A 15,728-nucleotide genomic window follows, 5' to 3' on the forward strand; every position below is an offset into this window, starting at 1 on the left:
CTTTGCAGGCAAAGATTAATTAAAAAAACCCAAAACTTCTCTTTGGAAGACTATTTCCTCAGGCACAGGAGGTCCCCATAGAAAGCAAATCCCATGTTCAGCTGCGCATTAACTCCTGCCAATCCCATCAGCTATCAGCAGCTTGAAATACACGGGAGCCGTCTTTCTGTCTTTGACAGATAAAACTGTGTATTTCCTCTAAATAGGCAACCTCCTGATCTAGAAGATACATTAGTACAAGAGCCCTGGAGAACACCTGCAAGCATCTGAGAGCATGGTCCAAACAGCGAGGAGACATGGTCAACTGCATCTCAATGTGGCAGCTGGTGAATGAATGGTATTACTGTCCTAAAACAAATCTCAAAACTAAAAACTGACCTTAATTCATAATTACCTACAGCCTTCAGATGGTCTCGTATATAGATAAGATAGATCTTTGGAAAATCCATTGCACTGGAGATTCTGTGTTTGACATCATGGAAGGTGATGATGTCCAGGAAAAGCATCTATCTATATATTTATAGGTTGAATACATTTACTCAAAGGAGATGTAGCTATATTATGGAGATGTAGAAATTCTACTTTTAAATGCATATAGGTTAAGTAAAATCTTACTCCTGTGAAATACTGGTATAGGATCACAGAATCATTAAGGTTGGAAAGATCATCAAGTCCAACCATCAACCCAACCCCACCATGCCCAGTAAACCATGTCCCACAGTGCCACGTCCACACGTTCCTTGAACACCTCCAGTGATGGTGACTCCACCACCTTCCTGGGCAGCCTCTTCCAATGCTTCACCACTCTCTCTGGAAAGAAATTTTTCCTAATATCCAGCCTGAACCTCCCCTGGCGCAACTTGAGGCCATTTCCTCTTGTCCTATCACTTGTCACTTGGGAGAAGAGACCAACACCCACCTCACCACTACCTCCTTTCAGGTAGTTGTAGAGAGCGATGAGGTCTCCCCTCAGCCTCCTCTTCTCCAGACTGAACAACCCCAGCTCCCTCAGCCGCTCCTCATCAGACTTGTGCTCCAGACCCCTCACCAGCTCCGTCGCCCTTCTCTGGACACGCTCCAGCACCTCAGTGTCCTTCTTGGAGTGAGGGGCCCAAAACTGAACACAGGATTCGAGGTGCGGCCGCACCAGCGCCGAGTACAGGGGCACAATCCCCTCCCTACTCCTGTTGGCCACACTATTTCAGGAATCTACAAACTCCTCCTCACTTCTACTCTTCCCCTTTATCTAACTTTTTGCTTTCATGAAATACTTTTTTTTCTTTTAGAGTAGTGTAACGAATTCGTTGCTTAGGACAAATAAGAGATTTCACCTGCTGTAGCACTCCAACTCCTAAGACCAGGAGTGTCGGCAAAACTGGCAGAAATTCAGAGTCATCCAAGTAAAAATTTCCCTCCTACTCTGCAACCCAACACTACAATTTGGGAGTACAAATTACTTTATTCCAATTGGGGAAGCAAATATTTAATACCAAGTATTAAATAAGAAACACCACTCCAAAATATGAAGTGTAAAGTGTATATTGGTGAGTGAACATCAGATCAAATTATAAGCAAAGGCCGAGATCTAGACTTGATCCAAAGAGCCCATTTAATTCCTCAAGGCTCAGTTTCCCATCTACGCTGTGGTACAATTATTCACTACTATCTCACAAAGAAGCGGGGATTCTTATTTAAAGGACTAGTGAAACACATGAAAGCTGCTATCAAGTCAATGAGATATGTAAAGGACTATTCACCCTCTTCTCCAAAACATCTCCAGCATCATTATTTACTCAGCGTAAGTCTTGAGGCAGGGTTATCCATACATACAGCCACGCTACTCATAACCTTTGGAGCCAGGAGCTATTTTGAAGAGATTCAGCAAGAAATAAGAAGGGTATCCCAGATACTACTGGCATTAAGATTCCAGTTGTCTCCCACAGAGATTAAGTGAAAAATCAAGTCACTAAGGGCATAAAACTTCACTTTGCTCTTCTCCTTTATCCAGTAGTCCATGTATATCCTGAATGTTTGCGTTAATTTGCCATTCATCCTAGCCTGGTGATGTTTCCACAAAACAAAGGTTTCTTTCCAGTACCTCCTGTAACCTCTTTACCTTTTTGGTCATCTTTGCGCTTGAGCTATCTAATCAATGAGCAGTAAGGGGGATCTCGGACCAGAGTACCTCTGCGTATGGAGAACATGGAATGCTGCAACAGGTAGTGTCTGGCTGTCCTCCCCACGGAGCCAGGAAACCTGCGTCTCCACCCCCTAAGTGAAAATCTACATTTACTTTATTGTGTCTTACCTTTTCAATTTTTTCATCAAGCATTCTGAAGAATTCTTGTTGGCTTTCAGAGATGTGCATGCTGAAAGGCAAAGGAAGAGTATCAGTATCAAGAGGAGTTCTTCCGTTTTAAAATATTGATGCTGCAGTCCAGGGTTGTTGAGGGACTCAACTGTAAGCTTTCACCACTGGGAAAAATGAATCACTTTACACTTTCGTCTACAATGACAATTTTTAAATCTTTTTTTTTTCCCTTTTTTTGGGTTGCCCACAGAAAAATTAGGGCATTCAGTTCTGTGTATGCGTGCCACGCTTGGGATGGTAACCAGGACCCGCGTGCATCTAGAGGAGACTATTCCCTTTTCCAGGCAGGTTGCAGAAACTTAACGGCCCGCTATCTTTCCTCGGGCCAGCGAGAGTCCCCTCTGTGTTGAGACAGAAGGTCTTCCAAGACTGTCAACCTCACCCCCCACAAAATGAGATGCCTACAACGTGAGGTTAAAGCCTCGCTCTGGAAGATCTGCCTGCCCTGCTAGAGCTGGGCTCTGCGCTCAACGCCCAGGAACATCTACAAGCCCAGGCTGGTCCTTCCCCTCCCAGACGGGTGGTCCTCGCTGCTCCCTGCGTGGGCCCAGCAGATTATCCACTTCAATTAATTCTGCAGCACCAAGAGGCTCAGGGTTAGTGATACGATTTTGCATTAGCAAAGAGGGCTGGAAAATACTCTTATTCGTCGTCCGTGAAACGTTGATGGTGGCACAAGACAACAGGCCCTTCCCCAAGGGGGACCTGCAAGCTAAAAACACAGGAAGGTCGGACGCAAAGGAAAGGACGAGGAGACAAAGATGAGGATGCATGGCAGACGGTATTTGGGGGGTGTCTGCTTTATTTATGTTAGGGGGTGGTGGGAGCCTCCTTCCTGAAATAACGATATCCCTCCGGGAAGGTGAAGCTGGAGCATCCTCTGGAACCGCAGCAGGGAGGAGCACCTGGGCTCATGGGGGGGCTGGAGAAAAGCGCCAGGGACTCAATGTGGGACAAAAAAAGATGCAAAAAAGGAAGGATGGGAGACTGGTGCCAGTGTTAACAGCGATGCCAAATGGTTAGAAGGACAGACAGCTCTTGGAGATCTTCTCCGACACTAAAAGCTGGTTCGGCTTGCTGAATTCCCACCCCAGACTCCTCTTCCTCAGCATGATCCTTTCGGCTGTAATGAGTTAATACTTTGCCCAAGTGCCCAACAACACACCGCACTTTCCTACAAAGCTCAGCATTCACACTTCACTTGCTATCAGGATGAACATATACAATGATTTGCTTATGCCGGATATAAATGAAGGCTCAGTTCAGAAGAGAAGGTCTCAGAGGTGGCATTAAAACCTAAAGCTGGTAATTCAGGAGAGGGAACAATTCACCTTTCAGTGGCTGTGGGAGTTTTGTTCCCAGCTGTCTGCCCGTCCCTCAGGTTCCCACCTCCACCCGAGACGGGGAAAAAAATGCTTCTTTGGGGCAGCCGACCCTGTCACCTGCATATTCAGGTGTCGTGGAGAGGGGCTGCAGGGCAGTACAGCCCTTTTGGGTAGGTAAGCACTAGAAATGTATTCTAGCTTTTGCAACGTCATAGATCCAGTTTCTAATAAAATGAGATTATACTGTAATGACTCACCCCAACCATAATTTATAAGGAAATTAAAGGAAGCGGGGAAAAAAAAAAAAGGAGTATTGCGTTGCCATATACATGAGAAGTCCCACAGGAGGTCCTAAAGCCCTTGCAGGCCATGATCTTCAGAAAAGTTTGGCTGGGCAGTAAAATTGCCCTGCGATTTAGAGATGCAACACACACACAAACGCTGACACAGTGTGTATTTTGAGGACTTGTGTAAAATTATAAAATCCTTAGCAGGGCAGGCAATGAACGACTTAATGAACGACTGGAAGAGTCAGAAAACCGCCAAATCTAAGCAGAGTTCTTGGGTATCCCTCCAGAAGAAAAAGCTCTCCCCAAATAGAAACATGGATTTCATTTTCCTTGTAAGAAGCGCATCAGAAGGCATGGGAATGTATTTTTAGATGTTTCACGGCAGGCCAATGAAACATATTTTGCCAGCTCTGCTATGGAGAAAGGCTGAGAGACTTGGCCTCATTCAGCCTGGAGAAGAGAAGGGTCCAGGAAGACCTTATTGCGGCCTTTCAATATATAAAGGGGGCTTATAAGAAAGATGGAGAGAGATTTTTTACCAGGGTCTGTAGTCACAGGACAAGGGGCAACAATTTCAAACTAAGAGTGTAGATTTAGATTGGACATAAGGAAGAAATTCTTCACCATGAGGGTGGTGGGACACTGGCACAGGTCGCCCAGAAAAGCTGTGGGTGCCCCAACCCTGGAAGTGTTCAAGGCCAGGTTGGACGGGGCTTTGAGCAACCTGGTCTAGTGGAAGATGTCCCTGCCCATGGCAGGGGTGTGGAACTAGATGATCTTTAAAGGTCCCTTCCAACACAAACCATTCTACGATTCCATGATCTAGCAGGGTAAAAATGGTATGAAGTACTACTTCTTTCACTTTATGTTTCAGGCTGCACTACACCATCAGTTATGGCCATGTCTCAATGCAGTTAATGGGGCATACGTGATCACTTCTCTGGTTAAAGATAGCAGAGTCAGTTTTGAAGATGAACAAACAGAGGAAGTGCCCAAGAGCTCGGGGCAGGGTGCGGGGATGAAGCCCCATGAAGGTATGGAAGGTACCAGCCCTCGGTGCGAAGAGGAAGGACCACCCCTCCACCTCTGTCAAAAACCCTCATAAATCTACTGCTGGCTCCCTACGTACACTTGGTTTAGAGTCTAGATGCAAAAATCTAAATCCTCCTACAAATGGGAAAAGCCCTCACAACCTTATTTTTACAGCTGACAATTTAAAACTCCCTCCACTATACATAAAATCGTAGTTTGGTATATAGTCCGTGTTTTGTTTTGAAATAACACCTGTTCTACAAGAACAGTCCTCCAAGATGTATCTAATGATTTTCTATTCACTTCTGCTCTTTTAGCTAAGTAGCCCTTTTGCACTCATGCCACCCCCCACTGCAGTCACAATTGTCATGGTTTTCAGATCATAAACCTTAAAAAAAAAAAAAATTGCGGATGATAACAGGTACTTTCTGACTTGGTGATTAGCAACTCAAACACAGGTAGCCACTTTATAAACAGAAATCCAATGGTACGTTGGGCAAACAGCAGAGGCTTGGGCAAACAGCGGAGGTTTTACCCAACAACCTAATCACAGAATCGTTTAGGTTGGAAAAGACCTTTAAGATCATTAAGTCCATGTTACATTCTGTAACCCTCCGAGACGTTCCCTTATTTTTGCAGGACTGCGACAGAAACGTTCACCTCTGCCAACACGCCATCTTTAGGCTTTTTGGTAAATAAAGGTCAGTTTTGATCTCTGCGGGGACTTTTAAAATCAGAGTTTGATGAAAGAATGGACCCCCGACCCCACGCAGTCCCTCTGCCTTGGATGCACCAGAAAAGATGGCCCATCAAAAGAAACGTTCCTTTTTTAGCCCAGGCTGATTAGCCTCCTGTTAGAGCATCTTAAACACGTCTCTGACCCTCCTGGGAAGGACCAAGCCACAATAATGAAGTACAGCTTTGCTGAAGGGTGATTTTACCTCCACCTCCCTACCGTGAACTTCTTTGCAATTACATCTGAAGCACTCGATTTTTCCTTTTGAAAGGAGGCTGAATTAGTATACTGAGAGTTGATTAGGAGACTGCTGAAGTTTGCAGACTTGAAACCGTGTACAACGCATTGGGTATGCAGCAAGTTTAGGTTAATAAGTGCCCCGAAGGCACGGCATAAAGAACAACATTTCCGCTATTGTTCAAAATCCAACAGTAAAGCTTTATCACTTCTTCGTTACGAACCCAATATATGGCTCCATGTAATCTGTTATTTTCAATCCAATTAGTGATTAAAATGTAACGGTGATTTAGATAAGAAACGAGTTACTAATATCAATAACCAGCTCTGTCAGAGGAATTAAATATTTCATGGCATACGTAACGCTGACTGATCTCAGCCAGGGTAGAGCACAGAACTGCGAGCGAAGGATGGAGAAAACTCTCAGCTACAAAACAAACCTCATTTTAAGGAACGACTTGACCATTTTCAATGGAAGAAGTTTACCATTCCTAAACCCAGGCAATAGAGCTGCTAACCGAAGCAAAGAGATAGCAAATACTTCCCTGGGAACTTAACTGTATTTAGGAACACTAGGGCATATATAATTTTGTTTATGTGTAAGTTGTATGGAAAGCTGAGAAATAACACAGTATGGCACTCCTATAAAGCACGGCAAGATGCATCTCACACATTTTTAAGTCCTGCGTCTTAACCGTGCAAAGGAGAGGATGCTGCAGGTCTACCGGCACAAGTGCTGCCTGGCTGTGTTGTTGGTATCGGGACACAGGCGACCTTACCTATTTTATTTAAATTCAGCATGGTTTTAGGGCTGCTGGAACCACCAATTGGTTTTTGCTAGGCAATAATTGGGAATCTCACAGATAGTGGTTTTTATCCTGTGTTTACTTGTATTTGATGATCCTACAGGTCTTTTCCAACCTTAGTGATTCTGTGATTCTATGATTACAATTTAAAAAAAACCATAAAATTGAACTTACTTTGCTCTGGGTTGATGTACTAATCCTGGGATCTCTTTACTAGATTTAAGTCTTGCATTTGAACTGGCACTTTTTTCCTGAAACACACAAAAAACACACAACAGAGATACCATCAGTATCTACGAAGCACACAAAGCGCGACAGGCATTTGTAACGAAGGTGTCACACTGCGCTGGGTTCAGGCTTTTCTACCTGTACAACCGAATGAGAAAAGCTCATCAAAAATGAAATTAAAGGCAACACAATTGATGCAATGACCCCGAGAGGGCAATTTTTAAATGTCACGGGCTCGGCGGACTGGGGGATTGCCTCCGGGTCACTGGGCGAAATCCATCCGGGACGTGTAGTGATCAAACACCACGCTGGCTAATAACTCTCCAGCGGTCCATGGAAAACAAGGTGTGCAGCTGCGGCTTGGCTCCTCGTAGAGTCGTATCGATAACAACACCAACCGGCACCTTTAACGGAGCAAAGCAAAGCACTGAAAAGGCAGAGCCCCAGAGTCACCCCAGACCTGGAGGTTTGCTCAGAACAGAGGTGAGAAACATTAGCATCATGCGGAAAAATCTATGTGGGAGAAAGCATACATTAAACGTGCCAGTGAGAAGAGCAGTAACGGCAATCTTGACCTGCTCGGACAGAAAATTGGACACAAGGGGCCCAAGGAAGCAAACCAGAATATGTTTATAGACAAGAAGACAACCATGTCCTCCGCAGAGGACCAGAGCCATTAAAAACATCTTAAAAAAGGCACGGGGCAGGAGAAGAGTTTAGTTGAGAGCCAGCACTTCAAGGTAACATCTTGTCCTCGTGTCAAAAGCTTCTGTAAATCAAAGCTTAGCGCACAAGCGTATCTATTGTCTGCAAAAACCTGGAGAAGGATATGGCCCCTTCCAGATCTTCCCAGCGCTGAGAGTTAGGGAAAGCTGCTGGTGCGGATGGGAGAGAGCTGAGTCAAATCTTACAGCTCACCCACTCCACAAATCCGTCTGAATTTCTTAGGCACGTCATCCCCATGACAATTTAAGAAATGTAAATCCAAGAATTAGTGGTTTTGTGGGTAATTTTGGTGGTTTTGTTTTGTCTTATTTAGTCTTTGAATGTTTGAAGCACACAACATGATTTTTAAGAGGGCTACTAAATCACTGAATTTGAAGAAAAAAAACCAAGAGGCTGTCTAGCAGTTAATATTTTAATGAATAATCTACAAGGGCTGTAAACATCAACTGCCTCAGCATATTTAACACTGTTTAATGCATATCTTCTAATCCTCCTAAACAGAAAACGGTGTCTTGCATGAAAATAACAGTGAGAGAGAAACAAGCCTTTCTTCCAAGCCTTACAAACGTCTCTGTATGTATGTTACATCCCACCAGCCGCTGCCTGCCTGTGATCCCATGACACCATGTCAAAGCAGCAGAATAGAAGACGAAACCACTTACTTTCAAAGTATCTTCTAATTTTAACAGTGTTAACTGGGGATGACTATGTACACGCATGTTGCATGTGTGGTGAACATACATAGTCATACAACTCATACGAGTTGATATATGACTCATACAACTGCCAAGCAAAATAAAAAGAGAGGGATAGGTCTCATGGAGAAGACACCAAAACCAGAAATCAGCTAAATCCCAACCTCATGCATCAGGTGAGCCTTTATCCTCAAATCTGCTCCACCAGTTCGTTCACCACAACGCAGAAGCAGAAACCGGGAATGGTCCGCACTGCACATCTGGGATGGCACATCTGGATGGTCCAGCGGTAGGCACAGCCATAACACCTCCTGCCCACCTACTGCAGTGAATTGGGGATATCTTCTGTCTCTGCATACCGTCACCCTGGAGGCACAGACCTTTCCCCACCAAAAAACTGCTGCAAATCCATCGTCTCAATTAAAAGGGAAGGGAAGCTCTGATTTACAGCTCCTGCGTCGGGAGCTGTGATAAATCATGGTGGTGCAAACCCGGCTTTCCACACCTCCGCTTGTGGTTTGGCGTCAGTGCAGCTCTATCAGCAGCTGGAATCAGCACAAATCCCAGCCTAAAGAAACTTCTGTCACTTAGGAACAAATAGAAAAACACATGGAAAATACACGTTGCCTTCTCTCTGTGGGTCCCAGAGCAATATTCAGAATATTAACTGACTCACACAGGAAGACAGAAATAAAATTCCTCTTTACTTGACTTCAAGATCCCAAAATTTACTCTTTCTCTCCTACTGCTTCTGATAATTAACACACCTCAATTACCTATTACTTACAATTCTTCTATTTAATCAGAGTATGCTACCTTCTCCATCTGTTGCTCAGCAGGAACAAAGAGAAAAAAAGGACTTAAGAGAAAAATAAAACCCAACCAGGCCTCGAACTGGCTCGTTGCTTTGTTTGTAGCTATTATTTACGGCAGTGATATTTCATTACATTGACCGAAATATTGGCTTTGATAAAAATAGATATTAAAAAATAATTCTTCCAAATACAAACAAGTAGAGTATTTTTCCCCCCATCGCTTTGAAGACAAACTGATTCATCAGAAATTAATAGTTTGGATTCTAACATAGAGCTTACAAAGAAACTTGAAATGCTTTAACGTAGTCAGGTTGCTCTTCCAGGCTGACATAACTTCGGTTGAAGGGTCACTTCTGTCAGTCTAACCTCATTTTCTCCCTTACTTAACATTAAATAAGTTACCGTGCATGAGCAGAACCGCAGCTCATTTTAGAGCCCTAATCTGTTGCAAATAGAAATTCAGATGCAAAAGTTTGTTTTTCATCTAGCTCCGCTTATAAGGATTATTTAAAGGAGATGCACTAAATGATGTCTCACGCAACAAGCGTGAAAGTAAACCCTCCAGGATGCTGTACCCTGATAACAGCATTAGCTAGTCTACAGTAAAAAGGCGAATAGTGGACATTTTAGTCCCCATTATTTTGCAATTAATCATTATCAAGGTAAAGCCACCATCCAATCAAGGTGATTTCATTTGATAGATTCGTTAATTATTGTTAATTCCTCCATAAAGGATGCACCGTATCAGAATTTCAGGGCATTAACAGATGGCAGTGGCTCTGCTGCCAGATGCTATTAACACAGCAACAGCCACTACTGCCATTATAATTAAATATCTGTCAACATTTCCCTCGATGCTTCCCCTCTTACAAACCCATTTCTAGAGACACGTGAACTTCATTTGAAGTATTTTGCTTTTCTTCCTAAGACTGCCACAGGTGGACTCAGGTAAGCCGCTAATAGTCCTTCTTCTCAACTCTCTTAACACTCACGGCTTACTAGAGAAGGGCTGATCTTCAAGAGATGCTTCCACAAGCGCTAACAGATTTTATGATGAGACTATACATTATTTTATGCATTTTTTTAATTGGTTAAATTGGCCAGGAAGAAATCAACGGAAGATGACAGCAGCAATTCTACTACCTAACCTAATGGCTAATTTTCATTAACTTACAGTCATATTTTGGTCTTTAACTGTTTTTCCTCTAAAGTTACAATAATTGAACCAATATACAACCAAATGGGGAAAAAAACCCCCATAAAACAGTAAAACTTAGTGTAAGTAAAATGGGGTTCTTAGTTTCAAGGTGGTTTTTTGTTTAATTTGGAAAAGGCTGAAGTATCCAACTTGCAACCGTATCTTGGAGCCACCGATGTTTGAAGGTGGCACATTCCCCAAGATTAGTATCATTTTTAAGATGAATTTGTCTCCGTAGATTTGCTACTAAAATATATTAAAGTTGATAGAAACATCAAGGGTGTCTCCACATAGCGATCACATTTTACTCAATACTGGTAGTTTACAGCTATTCAAATATTTATAGAATAATATTCCTGATTTATATCAAGATGACACTTTTCTTCAAAGGAGCCCACAGCACCTTTCCAACTGCTTTCTGGAGCCATGTAATTCATCATTAAAATAATTTAGGGGAAAAAAATGAAGTATTTATTTACTTTTTATACCATAAACTACTCTTTAAAATAAACGTATTTGAAAAGAAGGAAACTAAATGCATCAGTTAGAAATGGCATGAAAGGGGAGATGTAAAATTTCAATATGCCAGCCCAGCACTTTTTACCTCCCTCAGTTACGAGGACCAGCCTCGGGTAACAATATTTTACGTGGACTGTCTTGATGCATCAGGGTGAACAAAGGAGAAGTACTGACCTATGAGATTTTATTCGAGTTTCCTTGCTTTATACATATAGGAGCATTTATTTTTTGTATTCTCATTTGTCAGGAAGAGAGCCTCTTTCTTCTTGCTCTAGCTACCTGGAAGCAAAACCACCTGAAAAATGTTAATTCAGGGTAAGTTTATAACGAAGGGGTAACCTAGGCATTGCAAAATCTCAGATGCTGGTCAAAGAAAATTACTCTTGGATCCAATTTCATCAGAGGAATCACATTATCCCTGCCATCACGTGTCTATACGTTCACGCTGTGCTGTCCAGAAGGGGGTCTAGGGCACACGCGGTGATGAAGCAGGGCATGGTATGGAGCGTGTACGTTGAACAGTGCTAACGCACCGAGTCCACTCTCCTCCTCCTCTCGGGACGATGAAAATCACGGACTCATCTGATGATGGAGGTTGGTGCCTGTGCGGGCTGAGCTTTGGAAACCAGGCTGGAGGGGAGCTGAGTTTGCACCCACCGAGCACTGGACAGTGTGCTCCAGATGCACAGCGGCCGGCCCCTAAAGCCAGGGCTTAGTAACCAATTCAACCTTCATGGTACACATGCAAAGAGAGACAAAGAAATAGATGCTCATGGGGAGAAGACACCTAAGAAAGATGTTATCATCACAGTCATCAGAAGGACCTTCTATCTTTCCAAAATAAGTCTTTCTTAAAAGCAACCTTCTATCAGCAACAGTCATGAGAAAATCCAATACTGGAACAAACTCCCCTGATCCCTCCAATACACCTCCCAGGTGGCTGCGACCGTGGATGCAGTCACGTAGACTCCTGAACACACAACTGCGACACAAGTCAACGGGTGCCGGCACCGCTCCACTATTGACGCCCATCTTGCCTCGGACTCCTAGAGAACGTTGTTTGCGACCCACCACGGGAGCTCAGATTTAAGGAGCACCTTGTAACTGAGGCACCTGAGGCAACAACAAAGTTCAGCGGGTCCATTCGACCAAGTGCTGCCGTCCCGCCACCTGGAGCACCTCGGTCTTCAGAATGAGGACTTGAAAACACGGGTGTTATTTGCAGATTTGAACGAAGCTTGAGGTCATGTTTCATAATAAAATCTTAAGTCTTAAATGGAATATTTTAATAAATATTATGACTGTATCAGGCCAAAATTTCCTCAACTAAGCATGAAGGATTTGCCCATGATTCCGTACCTCTATAAATATCTCCATCCTTGGAGATGTCTAATTCTGTCTGGACTCGGTCCTGGGCAGCCAGCTCTAGCTGGCACTCCTTGAGCAGGGGGGTTGGACCAGATGACCTCCAGAGGTCCCTTCCAACCTCAACCAGCCTGTGATTTTGTGATAAATTAGCTTTCTTAATAAAACGGACACTGGAAAAAAAATTTGAACAGGTTTGTTGAGTTTTATCCCCCAGTAGCAGTGGGCAAGACTGAAGTCTGAAGGCTTGAGGCCCAAATTGTGGCCATTCAGGCATGCAAAGTAAAGGCAGAAGCAGACACGCTGCCTGGCATTTATTTTGGAAAAAAAATCAGATTCTGCAAAGCCAGCCAACATCACGCAGTGAGTCTGCACTGACGCCGGGACTATAAGCCAGGTTTGGCAGAGAAAACTCCTGTGCTTTCATCAGAGGTCCACGGTTTTCTCAGATTTGCTCCAGAAGCCAGGCCTCATCCGGAAACGAGCCGCTTAACGGAGCTCCTCCTTCGCGGCTATTACTGGGAAATTTTGCTGTAGCAACTCCAGCTCCACAAATGCAATATGGAAGAGCAGGATTCAGAAAGCACAAAATAATTTAATATTACTCAAAATGGGATAAAAACAGGTAAAAAAAGAGAAAGGTGCAAATCCTGAGCAGCTTTCTACAGCCCGCCAGAAAGGCATCCTTCCCTGCAGTCTGAGAAATTAGATAATGCTTTTAGTGTTTCTTTATCAATCATACATACATGCATGCATATACCTATGCATCTTGCTCAGCAAGACCTGGCTTAAAGTCAACAAGAGTTTTTCAGCTGAGTGCCAGGTGGCTTTCAGCCATGCCTTCAAAACACGGAAGAGAAATGCTTGTTGTGCCTGTACGAAATAAATGCAACCTGCAAGGAGATCCTTCACCAGCCTCAGATAATCCACTGAAGAAGCCAACAGAGAAATTCAGGGCAAGCGCAAGCGAGAAGGACGAAATGATGCTACAGAAGAGTATGGATTACATGGAAACTGGGTGAATTTGGAGACCGAGAAAAAAGAAAATGGGTACTGGCTGAGAACATGCTACGAACTCCGAGCGTGGTTTAAACGGAGCCTAATTTACCCCTCTGAAGGAGGAAGCAACCAACCTCCGCGCAGAGTGCGGCACTGGCTGGAGGCAGGGCAACAAACTTGCTCTGGCTGCAGGTTTGGCCCCATTGCAAACTCTTGGCTCGCTGGCTCTCTGATATCGATCTCCCTCTCCAAGGACATGCAATCTGAGGTTCCCCGCGTTCTCTTCAGGTTGCCACCTGGCCTGCTTTTTTTCTTGGATCAGCTGTTTGCATATTTGGCTGAAAGCAAGAGGAACTGGTGCAGTAACTGATTTCTAGTTGCTTTTTAAAATGCCTTTGAGATGTTAAAAGCTGAGGGGGGAAGGATTAATAGAAAAACATCTAACATGCCCATTACACTCAAGTCAAGCTGCAGGATCTCAAAAAAATCTGAAAAATCCAACTAGAAGTGTAAAGTTGGAAAAAATAAGGAAAAAAAAAAGAAAAAGGAAGAGGAAGGAAAAAGCTCCCTCTGGAGAGAGTTGCAGGAGTTCTCCTGCAGTATCTAAATATAGTTCAGCCTCAGCCAAAGTCTTTGAGCTTTGATGAAGAATGTCATTAAAGAGCAGGGGAAAAAAAAAAAAAAAGAGAGGGGAAATTTCTACCGTTAAAGTGTTTTCAAAGGGCATTAATATTTACTACATCTAATATCTACAACTTTTTTTAACTTCCCCATCAGCTTTTCAACTCCTTCTCCCTCCCAGTCAATACTAGAAAGTCTGGGCTAATTAGTTACAGTAACTCCAATTAATTCTGTCAAGTAACCAAATACCAGGAAGGCTGTAGATTAACTGAAATTTAGACATGGGAGCAGCTGGCAGGAAGATGGGAAATTAAGGCAGGTAAACAGATGACATTACAAATAAGGAACGTAAATGATAAGTATGACCAATAAATCCTCCAGGGAAAGTCTTACCTACACCTTGCCATCCTGTTCCCTTTCACAGCTCTGCAGTTGTATCACCCCACACGTTTGAATCCTCTCCTTTCTATAACGGCTTGTGACACCAAGGTCCAGAAAAATAAAAACATTTATTTCTATCTCAAAGTTCTTTTCTACAGTTAGATTGCCAAACTTCAAGGTGTCCCCTACAGAAAATGAGAAGTGGGATCACTTGAAAAACTGCCTCCGTTCTGAAGTATGAGGTTCACACTGCCCTAAACATCAGGGATTTCTGGTTCCTTCAGCCTCTGTGGTCCTCCGAAAGGTCAGCCGGGAGAAGAAAATGAACATCGCAGACATAAGTAAAGCCAAAACAACTGTATCTACAGCGCTGCATGAAGGTTCATTTCAAACGTGAAATTATCTTGCTCCTTCAGCAGGAGTCTTACTTATCCATGTAATAAAACCTTGTGTTTCGCAGGGAACGGGAACATGAGCAGGAAGCGGAGGAAGGGACACGTCTCCAAGATTTCCAGCAGGAAGCAATTTGCAAAATGAAGTTGAGGAACATCCCCTCTACGAACAGCTTTGCAAGAGGCTGAAAACCGTCCCTCACAGTTATGTACACCAGAAATTAAGGTGACGTGGGATTGCTTGAGGGCATGAATACTTGCTTACATTGAAAGATATCCAGAAATACTGCAAATAAAATGCTATGGACAGAAAGGAGACCTGCTCTCCAACTCTCATTAATATACCAGATCTTTAATGGCTTTGGTACTTCAGAGTGGTTGAAAGTTTTATGTAGCAAATAAAAACCAGATGGATAAAAGTTAAAAACTGCATTACTGGTAACTTACAGGACTAGACCAACTCTTGAGGAAACTTCAGAGATTTTAGAATCATAGAATCGTTTAGGTTGGAAAAGACCTTTAAGATCATCAAGTCCAACCATAAACCGAACCCTGCTAAGTCCACCACTAAACCATGTCCCTAAGCGCCTCATCTACATGTCTTTTAAATACCTCCAGGGATGGTGACTCCACCACCTCCCTGGGCAGCCTGTTCCAGGGTCTGACAATTTTTTAGGGCATTTGGCAACAAAACCCACAACTAACCTTGCTCTTTCGCAGGTATGTTGCTCTTCTGGATCGTACAGCCATCCTGGATAACAAAACCTGGCTCAAAAATTAACTTTCTGCTTATTAAGCCTGGGTCATCAATTATTCTCTCTCGTGCGAAAGAAGCTTTTACAAAAATAGAGTTATTTATAGTAAATGTATATATTACTCATGCTCTCAATTTTTCATGCATGTCTCCTGAAGGCAGTTTTCCACCAAGTGTAATAACACGGAAAGAGCTGGCATTAAGCGTGAAACAACAGTATTGCATGAAGTCTGTAAAA

General features: G+C 43.3%; 1 protein-coding gene across 1 annotated transcript in view; it reads right to left on the minus strand.

The window, feature by feature from the left end:
• Positions 1–15,728, minus strand: part of C10H1orf21 (chromosome 10 C1orf21 homolog) — a 129,806-nt gene that overhangs the window by 9,075 nt on the left and 105,003 nt on the right. The window contains exons 4-5 of the mRNA XM_059822156.1: positions 6,972–7,048; positions 2,309–2,369 (exon numbers count right to left, since the gene is read on the minus strand). Coding sequence (XP_059678139.1) covers positions 2,309–2,369; positions 6,972–7,048 — 138 coding nt within the window. The remainder of the gene's footprint in view (positions 1–2,308; positions 2,370–6,971; positions 7,049–15,728) is intronic.

The sequence above is a fragment of the Gavia stellata genome, chromosome 10 (genome assembly GCF_030936135.1).
Source record: "Gavia stellata isolate bGavSte3 chromosome 10, bGavSte3.hap2, whole genome shotgun sequence".
Lineage (NCBI taxonomy): Eukaryota > Metazoa > Chordata > Aves > Gaviiformes > Gaviidae > Gavia > Gavia stellata.